The 22,608-nt window shown below is 38.9% G+C and overlaps 1 protein-coding gene across 3 annotated transcripts in view; it reads left to right on the forward strand.

Annotated features, from left to right (window-relative positions):
* Nucleotides 1-3,102: 3,102 nt before the first annotated feature.
* The window catches only part of LOC139123625 (zinc finger protein 85-like), a 75,959-nt gene continuing 56,453 nt past the window's right edge, over nucleotides 3,103-22,608 (forward strand). For all 3 annotated transcript variants that reach the window (XR_011549735.1, XR_011549736.1, XM_070689789.1), the window contains exons 1-2: nucleotides 3,103-3,338; nucleotides 20,170-21,756. Coding sequence is in view for 1 of the 3 variants with exons in the window: in XM_070689789.1 (XP_070545890.1) it covers nucleotides 3,249-3,338; nucleotides 20,170-21,756 (1,677 nt within the window). In the remaining 2 variants the exon portion in view is untranslated. The remainder of the gene's footprint in view (nucleotides 3,339-20,169; nucleotides 21,757-22,608) is intronic.

Consider the following 22,608-nt stretch of genomic DNA (forward strand, 5'->3'; position numbering starts at 1 on the left):
TGTTTTCCAGTCTCTTTCAATTGACCGACGGCAGCTGCATTGTATTTTAATTAACACATTGGCGATGATACAATAAAAGAAACAATAAAAGAAACACCTGTAATGATTAATCAAACAAAGACCTTCCACGTTTTACCGACTGCAAATGTTTCTATTCCCACCCACCAAGTCGAATGTTTGTCAAGGAATTAACATAATTATATATATCTCGTGTAAGACTTTTATCGAAAAATTACCATCGTAACACTACTGCCTACGGGCTGTGTCACTGTCACTGCATACCAGCAGTGACAGTGACAGGTCTGATGTCTGATGTACCGTAGTTTAAGAAAAGTTTGGGTCATAGTAGGGCCTACACTCAACTGACAGTGAAACATACAACATGTACTTGTACACAAGATCAGGCCAGAGAGCAACGCATAGAGACTGGGAGACTTAAACATTTACCATGGATTTTTGAATTCTGACATATGAGAATAATCAGACATTGGAGTAAAAAGATGGGGTAATCACTGGTGCTTGATTTTATACAAATCTACGATGAAAAGTCAGTTTTTTCTCATATCACTTAAAATCAATATGTAAGACAATTCATTTCAAGTTCATGCAGTCTCGATCCAGGGTCTTTGATGCTGCGAATGAAAGTTTAACATGTCATCGTACAGTAACAAAAAGTAAACATTTGAACACTGAAGAGTCTAATTTAAATGAAAGAATGTGTGACTGACTTAATGGAATCATACCAAATTTGCCATTATCACACCCAAAATTTTTGAGATTAAAACATTTTTTTGACGGATCCTTTTACCCTTTTGTTAAAAAATTGTCTTGTACTTTTGGTAAAAAAATTCGGTTCGTCAACCTTGCTCAGTTTGTCACTATTTGGCAAAATGTAGGAATTCACGATTTGTATACTCTCTTATGATTGTCGTTTTGTGTGCTTTTCAGCTGGTGTCATTGACCTGGCCAAAGTTGGATAAACTCAAGTCGGCTTGGACTGATAAATCCAAAAGTCCACTAATGTATTTAAAAATGAATCAATTTATATACAGTAAAACGTCGATTATCCGAACGTCAATTATCCGAATTGTTCGGTTATCCGAACCGCCACCGTGTCCCCCTGAAATAAGTCATTGTTTCCTGTCACTACAAACAGACGGCCGCCGCCCCAAGTTGCAGCAGTTCATACAGTTCTTTGTACTTTATCAATAAAGTTATTTCTTTAAACAACCTTACCGCCCATTCGCCTTTTGTTTTAAGTTTTAATGTGTGAATGTTATGAACCAGTTGAGTGCGATCGCATGACGTGTGAAAATAACACCTGGACAGAGTTGTCAACGATGTGGCCACATTCATGCTTTGTCGGCCTCACTGGAAGGTCACCGCCGAAGTCGCCCAACTTGGTCGTTTCTACGCCAAACGTTCGCGGCATTTACATCAGACCTTAGAAGTGTTAACTAGCTTGCTGGAAGGGTATAAAGTCTGGAGTTTTGAGCGATGTTGGCATTCGTAATTCCAAGAGTGATCTGGTAACATCGAATCGATAATCTCTCCGTGCTTCCGCTATAAACTTTCTGCAGCTTTCTGTCAACGTCATAATGGCTACGTCATCAGTGAAACGTAAGCGTCACGTGCTTGACCTCGACACTGAGTTATCCATCATCGATCGTCTTGAAAGCGGTGAAAGTGCAACCAAACTTTCGCGTGAGTTTGGTGTTGGTAAATCGACCATTACCGACATCAAGAAAAGTAAAGCAAAGAGAAGTTCATTTACATCTTTAGTCAGTCAGATAAATTACCCCTTGTTAAGTATATTTCAAGTACTTTACTTTCTCCCCCAGCAGCAGCTACAACCAGTGTTTGTCCAATGTTCTATGATATTCGTTTGTTTTTTTATCTTTTTATGTCTGTCTGTGTGTTTTTTATTTATTATGTATTTGTATGCTTGTTTGAACGTTTTTCATTATTTTGTTTGTTTGTTTCCCGAGTACCCTGTGGTGCACGCAGCGTATGCTTGGATAGTTGATCGACACAGGCGCTAGCTTGGTAGCTGAAAGTCGATCGATTTTCGGCTCGATCTATCGATCCTGTAGTCGATATGCCCGTCACTGTGAGTATTTAGGTTGCAATGGCGGGCATATCGACTACGGGATCAATAGATCGATCCGAAAATCGATCTACTTAGCAGACTACCCAGCTAACATTTAACATTTAATATTTTATTAGTACTCAACATACACTATCAGAGAGTGTTGTAAGGTACAGTACTCTTAGTACAAAGTGGAAAAAATTACATAAGTACATTACTGAAATGCATCAGTGAATGCAATAAATGCAACAATGAACATACCGGTACATGAGTAAACAACTTTGCAAAGTATCTAATTACCAACTTGGGCAGAGCTAGGAGCGCCTGTGTTGATCGAAGGCCCGGAATCGAAGTTTGATGCTGATCCTCGGTGGTAGTGTGCGCCATCCACTTCAATCCGGATCCCGGGCCTTCGATCGACTATCCAAACAGTAGACGCTGTAGTAGCGCAGGCCTGTGGTATTAATACCCACCCCATCCCCTGGCCTCCATGGCTCCTTGGGTCACAGTCACTCGTGAGCTATTTAGCTCTGGGACTATTCGCCCCATAGACGTGAGTACATAAGCGAGTACACACGTCTATGCACAGTCCCCTGTGATCTATTCCGCTCTTGGACTATGCACCCCATAGACGTGTGTACATATGCTTGAGTTTTCTCGCTTATGTACACACGTCTATGGGGCGAATAGTCCCAGAGCTGAATAGCTCACGAGTGACTGTGCTTGGGTCAACTTGACACAGCTTGTGAGACAGCGCATGCGCGTGTGGACCAAACATGAATCGAAATTGGCATCATCATCATCTTCAGATTCAGGTTCACAGACCATTTCAAGTGACCTGGTAGCTCTTGCATCCAATGTGTCAATTCAATGTGTCTAAACGTGTTCTGAATATTATCTAAATTGATCTAACATTTCATACACTAGGTGGGAATATTCAATTCGCCAATCATTCCGTCCGACAATGGACGTAAAAATACGTCCATGATCCTAGCTCAATGTGACCCCGAATCTAATTCCAATTCGTACGATGAAAGCAGTTTTCCTCCACTGAATGTGCATGTAGACTTCTGTTCTGCCGTTTCAAACATCTCGCCTGCGAAACTCTCCACGCTTCCCCAGCCCCCCACCCCACCCCCGGGAACAACGGAAAGTAACAATGGCCGAGCAAAGAACCATAGCCCAACCTCAAGACTTAGAAGAGACAAGATCTTCCAGGACATATATGATTGACGAGCTGTTCGATCAGGTACGTACGTATCATCGTTTATTACACCTCACGTATCATTCAGGTACTGTGATTGGCTGAGACTCACTCACGTGATATAGAACAAAAAGTGATAGAACATGGCTTAGGTGATATAGCCCTGTCGCGTGCGCTGATATAGCCCTGTCGCGTGCAGTGATATAGCCCGCTACCACGTTCTGGAATACCGCGCGTCCTTTCTGCGCGTACCACATCATCGCGTACATTTGCTTGGTATTTTCAGTAGGCCCCTAAAGCAATGTCTTTTGAAAAGGTACAAGAAATTAGCTCGACCTGAAGTACACGACCACGTTTAGTACATTAAACGAGAAAACCTTGAACAACACTTTCTTTGTTTTTAGACGTTAATTCAACTTCATGTAGCAGTGCGATCAAGCAATAAATAGAACGTTTCACTGTGGCGAGTCTCGATCGACACTTGACTGCATTCTGAGCAAAGTTTCGAAAACAAGTGTTTGTTCGGTGTAATAAAATTAATAACACACGCTAGCACGGGCAAGATCACGATTTGTTGCCTGCCCTCGGGCTGGTGCTCATGACGGTAATATTGATGATACCCTCGCCTTCGGCTCGGGCATCATCAATATTACCGTCATGAGCACCATCCCTTGGGCGGGCAACAAATCGTGATCTTGCCCTTGCTGGCGTGTGTTATTATTTAAATGTAATGTATACCGTAGCCCTGCGTACGATGCTGTGTGTTCCGCTACAGCTAATAGCCCCGCTCACCACAGCCCTGCAAAGACCCGTACGTAGAGTTGGCGACTTCAAATCCATTTTTGGACTTGACGTAAAAAGCCAAATTACTGCCGAAATTCAGCGTTCTTGGGCCCAAGTCGTATCCCTGCCTACCTCAGCTACTCGATCGCTTCCAAAAATGCCAGTCTTTTATTCTTTTTTCGTAAATAACCGTCGATGTCGGCAACTCTCTCGCTAGCCCTGCGTACGTACGCAGTGTACGCTGTGTGTTAGGAACGCACACAGGGAATGCCACAGCGTACACTGCGTACGTACGCAGGGCTAGCGAGAGAGTTGCCGACATCGACGGTTATTTACGAAAAAAGAATAAAAGACTGGCATTTTTGGAAGCGATCGAGTAGCTGAGGTAGGCAGGGATACGACTTGGGCCCAAGAACGCTGAATTTCGGCAGTAATTTGGCTTTTTACGTCAAGTCCAAAAATGGATTTGAAGTCACCAACTCTACGTACGGGTCTTTGCAGGGCTGTGGTGAGCGGGGCTATTAGCTGTAGCGGAACACACAGCATCGTACGCAGGGCTATGTATACCGTTGCTGCGGATCCGTAGCCCTACCACTCCCTTCGCTGGTTGTGTTGGGGGAGTGGGGCAACACAACCAGCAAAGGGGGTGGTAGGGTTACGGATCCGCAGCAATGTATACCGGTACTTGTCGTACGTGCACCCTTTGTCGCACCGTTGCGGTCTTGCGATGTGTGTGTTTATGGAGGTTGGAGGCGTACTACGCCGGGAACACACAGCATGCAGCATCGTACACAGGGCTAGGTCTTGCGTTGCTGCAGTTTCGTAGCCCCGCCTCTTGAAGATTCCCAACACAAAGAAATCTCCTAGGGGAGTTGAGAGGTTACGAAACTGCAGTAGGGTTTTGCGGTGTGTCCGTGCACAAAATCCAGTCCCACCGCGGTTATCCTCGTGTATCTCAGTCATTTGCATCTGTATGCTTTTATCAAAAGTAATGTAATCGCCTGGATCCAGCCAGGCCTCTCCTGCCTTCATTTTAACACCCTGATGTGGATGAACACTCTTGGGAATAGAGTATTTCTATCATGACACAGTCAGACCATGGATGTACTACCTCTTGTGGTACGCCCATGGTCTGACATGTCCAGTTCCAACCCAAACTATATTTCCATGGTCTGACATGTCCAATCCCAACCCAAACTATATTTCCATGGTCTGACATGTCCAGTTCCAACCCAAACTATATTTCCATGGTCTGACATGTCCAATCCCAACCCAAACTATATTTCTAAAGATGAGACGACTGAAGAATAGTGAACACATCTTAACCCTAACCCTAGGTTATCAACAATTCAAACGGAATTTCTTTATGTACACTAATCTTCAATCTTGCCCTAAAGTCTTACCAGTGGTGAACCTGACCCTATAATCTCTTTATTAGCTCACATTTGGTTATACCAATGTGAGTTTATGTATAGGCTGAAGTCGATGGTGTCTGTATGTATGTGTGTATGTATGTATGTATGTATGTATGTACAGTATGTCCGTCAACATCAAAAACATGCAAACCGCTGCACGTTTCAGCTTGATATTTGGTGTGTGGATGCATCCTGGGCTATAGATGGGATTTTGTCCAAATGAAGTCTGCATTGCCAAAATTATGCAAATGAGCTTACAAAATGTGAAAACGGTTAAGAATGAATAACTTAAGAACTGCTTTTTTGATTGCTTTGAAAATTTGTGTGCAAGTACCCTAGGTGAACCTTATACTAGGGAGTTCAGAATTCAATATGGCGGCCATACGAATTCTCCGCCGCAGTAACATTTTGGCAATTTTTAAAGTCGCTGTTTCACTTATTTTGAGCATCGTACTTCAGTAATTTCACGCTAAAAACGGAAAGAAAGTTGTTTTCCATTGATAGAATGCATAAAAAGATCGGTATGGTAAATGCTTATGGTATACTCCCGCCGGAAATTTTCTCCGCTGCTCAAGCCTGCACAGCCACTAATACACACGGCACTACAAATTTGAGGGGTGGCTGATAGAAAACGGGAAAGCAAACGGTGAGCCAATGACATAGAGGCTTTCAAATGTAGTTCAAAATATAGCCAATAAAATGAGCTTTAAGATGATGTCAGTTTAATAATTAATGACGCTTTTGAATATTTAGCAGAGCAGGTCAAAGTTTTCGCTCAGAGTTTTCTTACGGAAATACGGTATGTAATTTTTTTAAACGCAAATTTATGGGTAATTTATCATTTCTACCGATTTTAAAAAGCATTGAAATGATTTTCTACTGACCAGCTCACCGTTTTTTATTGCCGTAAAAATGTTGGTATCGGCGAGGCCTGGGGAGGTCAGGGACGTCCCCGCGAAACTGGGTCAAAATGGCCGGTACGCGACGACAACGTCTGTATTTCCGGGATCTTTGTCCCGCGGTCGGCCTTTTCCTGTCTACAAATGAACTGATTTCAATGAAACAGATGTAGTTTTGAGGCAACCTTGAGAGTTACTGACTATAAGATTCAAAATTTGACAGCATGCTTGTGATTTTGAGTGAATTTTACGGCGACGATCGTGTTGTGTCTCAGTCAGATAGTCATCAATGTTTTCCAATAGTCGGTAGTCTCGACAGACCGTAACGTACATTGTAAATTGACACGGTCGAGTTTTGTATTTCACTGAAGTCAATGTACCATGTAATGAGAAAAAAAAAACGCTTCAGTAAATTTTGAAAATGATAAATGTTTTTCAAAGCTTTGAAGGAGATTTTGTTGAGACTGCACAAAAGTGTATCAGCTGGAAAGTGAGCTTGGTGTTGCCATGGTAGCATTTTTTTTCTTCCCTTGTCAACAGTCAAGGTTCAGTTTTTCCCTTGGCATTTTGTTTATATTTCCCTTTATTGTATTTTATAGCCTTCTCCTCAGATAAATTTGTCATGATTAAATGTTATTATTTTTATTTTAGGGGTCAATTTTCTTTTTTTCCCCTATCACAAAATTGGTTTTGGAGTCTTTCAGTTTCAATATAATTTCATGTAAGTGTTATAGAATTAGTTAAAATGCAGTCACCTTGTATTTTTTTCCTAATTAGAAATATGGAGACAATACTTCAGATAAGGGATAATCTAGACAGCTTAGTGACAGGACAGAAGACATTAGCTGATATTAATTGTGAGGTTCCACTGACCTACAACTTGTATCTAAGTTTACATGATGGGCTGCAGGCAACTGGAATTAATATTCAGCAGGCTTTACCTCGCATCATTAAACTGTTTGATCCTGACATTGTTTTACCGGCAAAAATAAGTAATTTAACAAGGCAAGTTAGGAAGAGAGTAGAGAAAGGTAGAAGAGAAGGAAATGAAGACGAAGTACTGAACACCATTATTACAGGCCAGGCTGAGAGTAGGTTGTCAGATGTTTTCAGTGAGAATAATATCACCAAGCAGAATTTGCTCACTTGCAGCTTCTCAGATAGCCAGGATAATAGTATCAACCTTCAAATCAAGCATATACTTGAATTGAGAAATTTTCTTGTCACACACCACCTTCCTTGGGATCATGCGTTGAAATGGCTGCGACAGTTTATGTCTCTGAATGAAGACATGAAACCTAGCCTAACTGCAATTACTCGACAGTGGACAAGATTACATGATAAATATTTGAAACTGAAAATGAATAATCGTGAAAGTGAACTGGAGAGTTTTGTTGACCAAATATATAAACTGCCACAGCATAAGGTGTTTGCCAATGTACCACACACACATATGAGTAACATTATTGAACATGAAAGTGAACATGACACTGATGACATAGATTTGAGAAAGATGCTGGGAAATTTGACAAACAGTCTGATAGACAGTTACCAAGAAATAAGTATGTTAGGTGAAGCTATGGAAGAATTAGCGCAGGAGAAGATGGAAGTGTTAGAGAAGGTGAAAGAACTAGATAAGCTGAAGCTGAATTATAATAATAAGATCAATGATATCAGACAACTCAAAGAAAAACTTGCATCATTAGCACCAAGAAATGTAAATAAGAAATTAAAAAGAAGAGATGAGAAAATATCAAAGATGGAACTTCAGATGAGAGAACAGAATAAACTGATTGATGATCAAGTATTTCAGATAAATCTACTGACAGAGGAAGCAGAGAAATTGCAAGTGAAATTGGATCAAATATTAAAGGAAAAGACTAATCTACAGAAGAATAAAAGTTACTGGAAAAGGAAAGCCCAATCTACAGATAAACAGGAGTCAATAGAATTAAGAGGTGCTAGGGATCAAATCAGTCAGTTGGAAAATGAAAATCAGGAACTGCACGAAAAGATAACACAGATGATGAGTGACAATCACATACAGACATTTGAAAATGGAAAATACACAGACACAGTAAGACAGATTTATTATGATTTGCTCTCACACAATGTTTCAGTGGACAACTGCACATCAGTTGTGAAATCTGTACTTAAAAATCTCCTGAACATTGATGTTGAACGTTTGCCAAGCAAATCACTGACATCAATGTTGCAGGTAGAGGCACTGGTGGTTGCGCAGGCCCAAGCAGCTACAGAAATTTTAGAACAGGAAAAACACAATACTCTACACAGTGATGGCACAAGAAAAAAATTCATTGACTATGCTGGTCTTCAAGTGACACTGCCAGATAAATCTTCTCTGTCTCTTGGATTTCAAGAACTTTTGCGTGGCAGTGCCGATGACTACATAAATGCTACAATACAAACATTTCAGGAGCTCAGTGAAGCCATTGCTGAGGATGATAATGATAAATTGTATATATATGCACAACTACTCCTTCGTAGTAAAAACTTTATGAGTGATCGTCATATTGTAAATAAAAAATACAAAAGCAATTTGGAAGAACTCAGAGAAACATTACTACCAATCATTGAAGAAAACTGGGATAAATTAAGTGATGATGAAAAATCAAAAATGACAAAAGTAAACCATCTTCTGTGCGGTATGCATGTCTTAAGTAACATGGCTACAGCAGTGAGTACAGCTTGTGGAATCTTTGAAAATGAACACAAGAGTCAGATGAAAACAGAAAAGTCGCCATTCAGTAATCAGTCACACTGTTTTGCTCTTTTATATCAAGCCAGCAAAGGTTTCACTGACTCTGGATGTCAAAAATCAGGTGTTTACACTGATTTTGCCCCATATATGGATGAAGTGAAAGAAAAACAGTATTTAATAACATTTGAACATAATAGATTTAATGTTGCTTTTCATCAAGGTGCTGCTGTGTATCATCACAGACACCATATTTCTGAGTTTTTGAAGTCTGGGCGTTGTGAGTCAACAAATAAATTGATATGTCATGTTCAGGAAATTTTGGATGAATCCATAGTAATGGCCGAGTGTAGAGCTCTCGGAATAATATCTAAGTTAATCACTGGCCCTTTAATGCGCCTGCTGGAAAGAACAGATATACATTATTATGACATGAATGTCCATTGGTTGGAATTGAAAACTTGCCTGGCCGATAATTCATCAGATGCAACCCCTCTATTGAATGAAACAGTTTATTTGTCAGACACAACCACCACTAAAGATGAATTGTATTCAAGTCTGTTTGGAACAGAACGAGACACACATTTTGATCTTCTGACACTGGATGCCTTGCAAACATTTTGCAAGGCTATGTTACCTATTGTGGAAAGGCAGCTCGGCAACCAACTCCCAGGTGGGTTAGAGAGCCAACCATCTGACATACTGTGTGAGCAGGTAAAAAGTGCACCACTCACAAATATTCGATCAGAAAGTGATTTCTCTGACCTTGACAGACAGATTAGACATGCACCACAAAAGAGTAGGGTAGCCAAAGCTGGTGTCATTTGTTACAGCAGAAATAAAACTTCTGATTATCTTCATAAGCTACCACAACATATCAAAACAAAATATTTACGGATAGCTCGAAAGCAAGCACCAAAACGAAAAAAGAGAGAATTCATGCATAGTAAAGATCTCAATAAGAAAAGACTTGAACTACAGAAATCAAGAATGGAAAAAAAACAAAAACAACAACAGAAAAAACAGCAGAAACGACACCAGTTAGAGCAGAGAATTGTAAATAAGTGGGGTGTTTGGGAAAATGAGCCTGAGGTAGATAGGAAGCTGCAGGAATTAAAACTAAGTGAACAAACCAAGGCCATTAAGGACCAAATCATGTATAGAGTAACGATCCTTAAAGATTGTATACCAAATAAAAAGTTGACAAAGTGGCAAGACAGTGGAAGAAAACTCACTATTAAGCAACTAACAGAGAACTTAAAAACTATAATGCATGCAAACAGCAGTGAAATACCAGACTTTGCCAAAGAGATTAATGATAATTTAAGAAAAAAGAAAGCAGATACTGAACAAGTACATAACATGAAAAAGAAACACAGGAGTATCAGAAAAAGAAAAGCTCCTAAATTTGGCATACAAAGAAAATTGCAGGCTGGAATGTACATTGCTGTAGCCTATGAAAATTGTTGGTTTGCTGGTGAAATCAAAGATGTTTACTTAAATCCTGCAGGAAACCAACATGTCACAACAGCTTTTCTGTCTCGAACAGGTACAAATTCATTTAAATGGCCCACACGAGAAGATATTGCTAATGTTGAATCAAAATTTATCCTAAAGGAAATTCATATTGAACCGAGAGACTCTTTGCTTCGTGCATGGTCAGTCCATGATGTAACTGAAATAGAGCAACTGTACGAACAGTTTAAAAGTCAGTATTTCTGAACCACTGAGAATAATACTGATACTTACCTTTATATAATAGTGAAATTAATAATTTGCACTGAATAGCTGTTTTAACTCATTTTAGCAAAACCTTTGTATACTTCAGATTTTTTGCAAGGTATCACATTAAACAATTTGTCTGTTGAGTGTCATTAAGGTCACTCAAATATAGATTTGTATGCATATTTGCCATTTTCAAGTATGTCACTTTCTTTGTGTCAAAGATTAAAATAATCCATGCAATAATTTCTTTTTGCATGTCTACCACAGTCCTTGATGGTACTGTAAGTCAAGGTCGTGCCATATTGGGTCATAATACCGTGTTTACTAATGCTGAATTGTACGATGCTTTTCCTGCATTGTTTATTCCAAGTATTCTTATCAATAATAAGCCACTCATTCTCATGAGAAATAAATAGTACAGCTGATGTAAATAATGCAAATGATACATGTAATGTTATATTTGAAGGCTTACCAACATTCAGCAGTATTCCTCACAATTACCGTGAAAATTTAAGATTATACCGCCACAGCTAGCGCCCCTGGCAAATTCAGATAAAAGTGATTTTTTCTGATTTTCAAGCTGGATAGAATGTAAAACTACCTCTGTTTTTACATCCATGACATAGCATACTGAGAGTATAGGTAAATATTGGTTTCCACAGAAAATTTCATCAGGATTGTGTGGATAGTTTTTGAGTTACGTGTATTTAAATTTGGTGAATTATCTAGTTTTCCCATGGTGCCGTGCGTGCACTGACAGAAGTGATTTTTCTGATATTCAAGCTGGATTAAGTATAATAATACAAGTGTTTTTAGATCTATGACTTAGAGTACTAAGAATATGGGTAAATGTTGGTTTTCACTGAAAACTTCATCAGAAATATGTACATAGTTTTCAAGATACATGCTTTTGAAATTGATGAATTTTGTAATTTTCCCATGGTGCCGTGCGTGTAAAAACTAAGTCCAATAAAATATTTTTGAACTTTAAACTTGGATTTATAAATTTTTTTGTCAGAATTGAACATGATAACTTGCATAAGTTTGACAAAATAAACTTTCCAGTAGGTTTGACCCAAAAAATGAGATTTTTAACGAATGACATTCAAATTTGGAGTCTCAAAAGTTGCAGATTTCATAGTTTTTGCACATTTTTGTGCAAAATTTCACAAAAACGCCACTTTTTCGCAACATTTAAATTGCTGTAGTTCAAAAACTACTCAACGGATTTTTAAAATTTTTTTTTTGTTTTGTTTCTCTTACATGATATTTCAAAATTCATGTAATGCAATGAAGCTAAAATGAATTCTAAATTTTGCTTGAACTCCCTACTTATACAGTTTTATGAATATTGTGAAGATATCCTTAATTTTGTATTTTTGCTGAATTTTTTTGTGATTTTTCTCATTTTCAGTAAAAATTCTTCTACTCTGAAACCGCCCACCCAATCGCTCTGAATTTGGGTTGTCTCTTTACAAGGGTGTTACTCTTCTAATTTGTTGAAATTGTGACAAAATTGGGAAAATTACTATTTTCAAGCAATTTTGTCATTTTCGGTCAAAAAATCTTAAACTGTATTTCCTTTTTAAAAACCCTGGACAGACAGCTTTCATATTTGGTATGCAGACGTACAGAGATGACAATAGTTAGATATGTGGAAATTGTCCTGAAATATAAAAATTTGTATTTTTAAGACAATATTGTCATTTTTGGTCAAGAAAACTTTATCTCAAAATTACTTGTTTGATAGCTTTGTAATTTGGTATAAAGTCCCTTGTTTGATAGCTTTGTAATTTGGTATAAAGTCCCGAAAGATTTTATTGGGTAAATTTTCTGCTCAAAGTGTTGGGAAACCCCAAAATTTGTTTATTTTAGGTAATTTTCTCAGTTTGTGACCTTAAATGACCTACACTAACCCAGGATATGTTGTGAGACAATTTTGAAGGCTGTGAACATAATGTTGTCATATTTGGTATCAATTTGTAGGAAAATTTGATCCAGAAAACAAAGCTGAGATTGTTTTTTCATTTTGGACTAATTTTTGCAACTTTTCTTTGTAAGACATACAAGAACTGATGAGAAATTTGGATCCAGGATAATTCCAGATGTTGTAATCACCGCCAACAGTGGAAGGCATTTCACTATCTTTAACTACCTTAAGTGCTGTTTACATTAGAATGATAACACTCATGGCATTAATTAAAAAATCTCCAAGGTTGTAAATGTACTTCCTGTCATTTGGTCTTATGTAATACCAAGGGGAGAAACATTTGATATTCAGGAGGGAATAGGGTCTAGAAGATTAATGATGTAGCATTACTTTTTTACCAGATCCCTTGTGCATTTTTTACCCACTCCTACCTTTTCTTTTTATCAAGTCTTCTCTGTTTTTTGTTGTTGACATTTGCTCCCATTGCTATAGAAGTTGATATGCATGTTCCTAAAGATGACCTCCAGTACCTAAGTTGGAGACCTTATTTGCTTTTGTCATTCTTGTTTTTCCTGGTTTAAATATTTCTCGAATGGACCAATTCAAACCGAATGTGAGCACATAGTGTCCTTGACGGTATTTTTAGCTCCCATAGCCATATGTATATATGGCAATGGAAGCTATTCTTATAGGCTAGGAAAATGTCTGTATGTATGTATGTCTGTATGTCTGTATGTCTGTATGTCTGTATGTCTGTATGTCTGTATGTCTGTATGTCTGTCTGTCAACATCAAAAACTCCAAAACCGCTGTACATTTCATCTTGATATTTGGTGTGTACATGGATGATGGGCTGTAGATGAGATTTTGTTCAAATGAAGTTGTCATTGCCAAAAATATGCAAATTAAGTGAAAAAATGTAAAAACAGTCAAAATTGAAAAAACTCAATAACCACTGAGCAGATTACATGAAAAATTAGCATGTAAGTACTTTGGGCTGACATGAAATGATTGTGCGTATCTTGGGTCAGTATCTTGGACTTGCTATTTTTCATGAATTTTTTTGTAATTTTCTCCCATTTTTGGTCAAAAAATCTCCTGCTCTGAAACCACAAGTCCGATTGATTTGAAACTTGGTATGGAAGTGCATAGGAGTGACCTTTCCCAAATTTGGGCAAATCGTGGTGAAATTTGCATATTTTTAGTTTACACGTCCATAGACTCCCATGTATAAGGCAGATCTCCATAGACTCCCATGTATAAGGCCACAAAAAATAAAAATTTAGTTTCTCATCGTATTCATATTGCAAAAAGGAGGCAGTGACACAATTTTTAGTCCCCACGGATGAAGTCCAGTGAGCTTATAGATTGGGTCATGTCCGTCTGTTCGTCCATCCATGAGTCCATCCGTTCACGCAGATATCTCGGATATTTTGACAAAATGTCATGTGACCTTGATGACCTTTGATCTCAAATATACATATTTGTCCATAACTCAGTAACCACAAGTGCTACCACCCTTCATATATGGTATGATGGGACAGCTTATGACGCCACAAATTGTACCTCATTAATTATGCACATATCTAATTTTGAGCGAGCCAATAGAGCTAGAGGTCTGATTTTTGGTATATAGGGATAACTTAGCAAAACAATTTTTTTGACAAAATGTCATGTGACCTCGGTGACCTTTGCCCTCAAATATACATATTTGTCCATAACTCAGTAACCACAAGTGCTACAGCCTTCATGTATGGTATGATGGGACACCTTATGACGCCACATATTGTACCTCATTAATTATGCGCATATCTAATTTTGAGCGAGCCAATAGAGCTAGAGGTCTGATTTTTGGTATATAGGGATAACTTAGCAAAACAATTTTTTTTGACAAAATGTCACATGACCTCGGTGACCTCAAATGTTCATATTTGTCCATAACTCAGTAACCACAAGTGCTACAGCCTTCATGTATGGTCACAGGGGGCTGTCTACATGTCCGTCCCCAGGGGTGGGTAGGTGTTTCGTTATATCGCTAATAAAGATATATTCTACCAACCTTTGGTGTTTCGGTCTTAACTTAGCACTGCCCTTGACAATCTTGCGTATACGTTTTATCAACATGCTGCGTCTATTATCTGCCTAATTAGCCAAAGTAATCAAGGGTAAATTACTAATCTGTGGACGCTCTCACCAGATTATCACCGGATTAATTTGACAAAGTCAATAACGAACGCACCAGCAAGGTATAACTGAAGAAAGGGCTGAAACTCTCAAAAGCCGTGTCCAGAGGTGGTCCGTAAAACTAGTGGACACTTTATATTCATGTATTCATAAACAAACAGAAGGCAAAACAAACTTGAATATTCATTTGTAAACGAACAGGTCGGAAAGGAGGACCTCCCAGGAATGCGTGGTATGTGTTCAACACACCTTGGTAACGTATCGGAGATGTGTTTATACTCTTCCTGCATGCTGGCCCGGCAAAAACCACGTTGGTCGACGTGTCTAACACCGCATCGAACTGAATCAGACTTGACGGGTATATTGAACAATTCCGTGTTAGTCGAGAACAAGAACGGAAAAGACTTTATTAACTCGACGTTCGAGCTCGCCTTCAACTTGTCCAGTTTATCAACTGCGTTCTTGCAATACGTACACTTTTGTATTAGTCTTTTTTTTCAAATAACAAAGACATGTTTTACATACGACCGATTGTGTGCTCTGCAGTACAAGCAGTGTTGTGGGTTGGTGACTACATGCCTGCAGAATTATACACCGCGGTATTTTGCTTTGAATTTTTAGTGTCGCGGAATGATTTTCACTAGGTTTGAGAACTAATAAATAACTGGTCGTCAGTGTGTCTTCGCATATCAAATCGACAAGTGTATTACTAACTTCGAGGGATCACATCCTTCACTGTAAAGTTGTTTTTATACAAAACACATTTTCGAGAAAGCTGACGTACAAGGGAAAGACACAGCGACTGAGTCCGACGGAGGCGAAAAAAACCCCAGTGCATTCGCATTTGTGTCCGATGTACACATCTCTGTTATTCCATTCTATCAGTCAACGAAGCCTACGTCAAATTGTAGTGAACTCCAAGCAAAGTCCCACATAACATGTAAAGGCAGGCCAGTGGCCATATGATGATGGATTGCATAAACTTCGAAGTCTAACATCCTTAACTGTAAAGCTGCGGTTTTTATACAAAAAACACATTTTTGGTAAAGCGAATGTGCGAGGGAAAGACGGGGAAAGACACCGTGATCGCGCGACTGAGTCCGACAGCGGCGCAAGAAGTGTTTCCCCGACAGTCAGACATATACAGTATGCTATATCATGCATTTCTAAAGCGTGTCCAAACGTTGACATAAAAAGATATGTCCAAAAGGTTTTGTATAGTTATTACATTGTTACGCAGGGTTTCACGCGGGTTCAAAACTGACATAAAAAGATATGGTGTCCAAAAAATTCGTTTTATTCAGCTGACTGATTTATCGTCTTTGCTATATCGTCTTTGCTATGGCTTAAACATCCCCGTTTTCGTTCGACAAGACTGTGACATCAATATCTCCCCAACGTATAGATCAACCTGGTTGAGTATTACTATGCTTTCAATGTGTCTTTGCAGCTTTCATCTCGTCTGGAAACGAATAAGCATATATAAGGCATGAAAATACTTTTGCCGACTAGTCAGTTTTTACGTTTACAAGCGGCGACTTTCTTCCCGCAAACGATGACCGGCTGTAGTCAAAAATACATAGATTGTCATGTCCGTGTTTATAAACACCGATGAGCTTGACCCTCGATCCCAAAGCATGTTGGCTAATTTGTTTACCTCTATCGATCATGTGGGCTTAAACTAAACATTTCTAAGGTTAAAGGTTTGTAGTTCCGGCTTCCGGTCTGACGGACCACATCGGGACACTGACTCCACCGCTTCGATTAGCGTCCTACAGCTCAAAGAAGCAACCGACGAAGGCATAAATTGGCCTGTCCCCGTTTAAACATGTCAGAAAACTGTTGACGTTCGAAAAATTAGGAAATGTTTATTGTAAAGTAGATTTCTGTGAACACGGCTTTTGAGAGTTTCAGCCCTTTCTTCAGTTATACCTTGCTGGTGCGTTCGTTATTGACTTTGTCATATTTAATCCGGTGATAATCTGGTGAGAGCGTCTACAGATTAGTAATTTACCCTTGATTACTTTGGCTAATTAGGCACTCAAACTCATCAGATAATAGACGCAGCATGTTGATAAAACGTATACGCAAGATTGTCAAGGGCAGTGCTAAGTTAAGACCGAAACACCAAAGGTTGGTAGAATATATCTTTATTAGCGATATAACGAAACACCTACCCACCCCTGGGGACGGACATGTAGACAGCCCCCTGTGGTATGATGGGACACCCTATGACGCCACATATTGTACCTCATTACTTATGCGCATATCTAATTTTGAGCGAGCCAATAGAGCTAGAGGTCCGATTTTTGGTATATAGGGATAACTTAGCAATACAAATTTTTTTGACAAAATGTCACGTGACCTCGGTGACCTTTGACCTCAAATATACATATTTGTCCATAACTCAGTAACCACAAGTGCTACTCCCTTCATGTATGGTATGATGGGACAGCTTATGACGCCACATATTGTACCTCATTAATTATGCACATATCTAATTTTGAGCGAGCCAATAGAGCTAGAGGTCTGATTTTTGGTATATAGGGATAACTTAGCAAAACAATTTTTTTGACAAAATGTCATGTGACCTCGGTGACCTTTGACCTCAAATATACATATTTTTCCATAACTCGGTAACCACAAGTGCTACACCCTTCATGTTTGGTATGATTGGACACCTTATGACGCCACATACTGTACCTCAATAATTATGTGCATATCTCATTCTGAGCGAGCCAATAGAGCTGGATGTCTGATTTTTGGTATATAGGGATAACTATAGGAGAGAAATTTTTTGACCAAATGTCATGTGATCTCGATGACCTTTTACCTAAAATATATGTTTATGTCAATAAATAAGTAACCACAAGTGCTATGTCCTTTGTATTTAGTAGGATGGGAGACCTTATGACAACACACGCTTTACCCCATTAATTATGTACACATCTAATTCTGGGCAAGCGAATAGAGCTAGAGATCTGATTTTTTGGCATATAGGGATTAATTAGCAATATAATTTTTTTTTTCAAAATGTCATGTGACCTCGATGACCTTTGACCTTGATTATACATATATATGCATATTTCAGTAACCACAAGTTCTATACCCTGCAATTTTGATAGGATATTAGACCTTTAGATGTCACATCTTGTACCTCATTTATAATGCGCATATGTATTTCTTGGCTGGCCAATACTGCTAGAGGTCTGATCTTTTTTTCCCGATTTAGAACCATAACTTAGACATGCCTCATGTGTTTCAAATTGGGAACAACGACATAGACCTATGTGCCCATAGATCTCAACATATACACTCCAATGATACTTCTTAATGACCACATTTTCCTACCCCATCAAGACTAATACTCCTATTACAAGTGGGGACTATGTCATTGTAAATGACTTGTTGAGTTAATGGTTGTATTACAGTATTCGATATATCTAATTCTGTATTTTTTCCATTTTATATTCTGAATAATTACATTAAACATATTTCACTGTCTCCAGTACATTTCATTTAAATATTTTCACTTCATGCACTTTATCCCTTTCACACATGTTCAAATATCTGACCAGAGAACAAACACTAAATAGTCCAGGATGGGAGCTACAGTGTCATTGACGCTATTTTTAATATAGGACTTTGCAAAAATTGAGTCTGAGAGTTTAAAGGACTGCAAGTGAACTGGCCAGAATCGACCAGAGTAGGTCATCAACGTAAACAAAAGGGTACTAAGGCATGGACCATTAGAACTTGGGAGGGAGGTGGTCAAAAACAGAAAAAAAAATGTTCAAAGCAAAAAATTAGGGAAAAATATCTTCAGACTAGTTTGCAAAATAAAAAAGAAATCAATCATGCAAAAAAGTGATAAATCTGACAGTGTACTAAGAGAAAAAAAATTACCACATCATGACAATCGTAAAAAAAAAATCACAATTTCTGATTGTGACCACCCCCACCTCCCAAGATTTAATGGTCCGTCCTAAGACATCAGCTTGAGTTCTCATAACATCAGTTCTCCTATCACAACCTTTGTATGTCAGTGCAAGCATGGTCCCTCTAGTGGTGACAGTGTGCTGAAACCTCTCAATCTACCTCACAAGTAGGATACTGTCTGCTGTGCTACCTCTACACTGTGTGCATTCTGTGTGTGTGAACTTACAAAATTGATTCTATGTCATCTGCCCTGTTCCTTATCCTTTCTGGTAAGTGCGATTGGAGCGTTAGGTGTTCTGGATTTTCAGCAGGGATTTTGAACTTGTTGAAATGCCAAGTTGTTTCAGTATACAGTACCGGTATACTTTTGAGTTTTTCATTGAAACTTCTTTCTGTTGTCTGGCAGTTAGCACTACGTTTGGCCTACATCAACGAAGAGTACTGATGTAATTTGAATTGTATTTATGGTATTTATGAATCGTGTTTAAAGTAGAATGCGCCTTTGGGACCTGAAACTTTTACAAAAGCGTTGATCGCGATTCCGGGTTTGTTACTAAATATAGCTGCACGCGCGCAACTTTTGGACAAACATGCTGAAATTCGGACAAATTTTGTCGTTGTATGCGCGGCTGTTGTTGCAGCTTTTTCATACGAATAAGTGTGACGCTATACATGTATAGCCATTCTACATGTAACACTCGCAGGTTTTATTTTCGTCGTTTATGCTGAAAATGCAGACAAATATTTATTTTTGCATATTAATGAGAGAGAACTGTGACGTCATTCTTTTCTGGTCTGCCATATTTTTTCAAAAACTGAAAATTTTATGTTTCTCCATACAGTTAACGCAAGGATGGTGACCATTTTATAGGTGCATGGACCTTGAAGGGGCAGTCCTCAATCCCAAGTTTTTCATTGGTCCTTGTTGACATTAACCCTTTGAGTGCTGTAATTTTTCCCGCCAAAATTTAGTCCAACATTTTACCAACTTTTAAGGTTTTTAGTAATTATTTTGATAATTTTGGACCAAATGATATTACATTTCATTGGCTACAGTTTCTTATCAAAGTTGTGGCCAAAATGTAAAAAAATTTGACTTTAGGCTGCAAAAATTGACTTTAGCACTCAAAGGGTTAAACGGTGTCGGCTCTTAGTTTTCCATTGAAATGTTCCTCAAGTTGGTCATTTTACTGCTAGATAGCCTGCTCCTTTATACGGTATATTTGCATTTCACATGTAATTTTTCAAGCAAAGTAAACTAAATAATGTGTATCTTTTTCCAGGGAGAAGAATTAATGGAAAAACTTGGATGTCAGGTGTTTATCCTTGTCTCAGAAGATGGAATCTGTTCCAGTTTTATGGGAAGTGAAGTCTTCCTGAAAGAGTTCTGTTCCTCTGGACTGAAAATAAAACAACAGGATGTTCTCAGAATAGGGAAAAACATTGAGACGCAAACCAATTATTGGATTGCAGAGGACAATGGATGTGGACAACAAATATTACTGAGAAGTGTACTACAGACTTCATACGATGAGATGCCAGCTAACCACTCGACGAAGGAAAATGCAGCTGGTGTCACCATGGTAACAGGGACCAGTGTGTCGTCTTCAAATACAGGCAACATGGCCGATATTGAGCAAAGGTCGGTGTGTGAGGAGGGGAATGCTGTTGCCCTGTTGGAAAGCATGATGTGTGGTGCTTTGGAGGATGACAGTATTTCAAACGATGATGATGACGACTCTGGGGCGTCAAACAGTGCAGGCGAAGAAGGACAGCATGAAAGTAAGGACGATGCTACCGGGAAGGCGGGAAATCCCGTGAATGACATGGTAGACATGAAAGAAAATTGTCCTTTGAAGAAAGACACCATATCTCCCGTTAATGACAGGACGGAAAGGGAAGAAAGATGTTCATCAGACAAAGAGATCACACCAAGTAATAATACAGATTTGGTAAGAAAACAGCGTAGAAAAAGGAAAATCGCTCAAAAAAAACGACACCTCAGATACTACGAATTTTCGCCAAGTGATCCGGATAAACACCGCAGAGGAATACAGAAGGTGTTCAAAGAGTTTTACGAGACAAAACCAAATTTATGTGACAAGTGTGGATTTTCTTTTAGAAATCCCCATGGATTGGAAGTTCATCAACAGAGGGCGCAGTGCCCCGGACACAGATGTCACATTTGCGGTGCAAGTTTTCCATTCAAGCAGTGGCAACAACATATGCTCGATGAACATGTTGCGGAAATAAAAATTTATGAGTGCCACATCTGTGAGAAGCAATTCTTGCGATATTATGAGCTCAAATATCACCTGCAGATGCACGAGCCAGAGAAAACTTACACTTGCGATATTTGCGGAGCTATCTCAAAGACTGAGAATAGTCTAAATACACACAAACTTCTGCATCAGAGTAAGCAGTACAAGTGCGACTACTGCGATTATAAGATCTTCAGGAAATGTGATCTGACAGTCCACATGCAGCGACACGTTGACAGATCCAAATTGGAGTGCAAGGAATGTGGCAAGCATTTGCTCAATGCAAACAGTCTCCGGACACACATCAGGCGGTTCCACACCAAATTAAAATATCAATGCAGTGATTGCGAGAAAGAGTTTTCCCTGCCATGGGAGCTGCGACATCATGTGGAACGACACCACAGTGGCGACAAAAATCTTCTAATGTGTGAAAAGTGTGACAAGGGATTTCATACAAAGACACTGCTGAACCAGCATTTGACAGTGGTTCACAGTGAACACCCTGTGAAGTGTCAGATTTGTGAGAGAGAGTTTTGTCATTTCTCACGGCTTAAATCTCATCTCAGAGTTCACAACAAGTCAAAGGTCAAAAAGTCAGAGGTCAAAAAGGTAAAGTCTTAATTCTGTTCTGAATAAAGTATGATTTGGTTAGAGACGAAAACCTGTATACCAGTAATGCTATTGAAGTGATTGTACCCCATAATTCACAATTAGCTTGTAGTGGGTATTTGGTGTACAGGTAGATGCAGGGGTTGAGATGTGACGTTGTTCAAATGAACACGTCAGTGTCAAAAATGTGCAAATGAGGTAAGAAAAAGCAGGGCTTGACAATTCCCACTCGCCGACGCCCGGGACAAGTGAAATTTAGGTTCGGACAAATCAAAAATAAAATCTGGCCCCCCGCCGGACAAGTTGTTTATACAACTTGTGGTGCAATCAACGCGCACCTAAGTTGCGGTTTGTGCACATGTTTCCTGATTTGCGTTGTCGTTCACACAAAATAAATGTCAATCACTGACTTTTTATCACAACTGGAAGTTGTGATATAGAGGTGGTTTCAACCGGTGTTTGATGTCGTCCATTTCCGTAAACGACAAAAAGTCAAAAACTGCTGAACAGACTGCGTTGATATTTGGTACCAATACATAGACTGGTTCCAAGGTTCCAATTCGGAAAAATGGAGCCAAACAGAGCAGAGGTTATATAGTTTTGGGAAATTTCTAACCCCCCCTTTTTAACTAATTGATTTTAGGGGTCTTTCATATATGTAGTTTTGGAATGTACACCAATCCTGCATTGTGGACTGTTTTATGAGTTGTGGAACAGAAATGAGGTTTTGATGAATGTTAGAAATATGCAGGATGGCTGATTCAAAGTATAAGAGATTTCTATGCTCTTTTGGGTATCAAAAGCAATAAAAAAAAACATATTTCATAGTTTAGATTCTCACTTTTGAGATGA

This window comes from Ptychodera flava (genome assembly GCF_041260155.1).
Source record: "Ptychodera flava strain L36383 chromosome 23 unlocalized genomic scaffold, AS_Pfla_20210202 Scaffold_23__1_contigs__length_28996876_pilon, whole genome shotgun sequence".
Classification (NCBI taxonomy): Eukaryota; Metazoa; Hemichordata; class Enteropneusta; family Ptychoderidae; genus Ptychodera; species Ptychodera flava.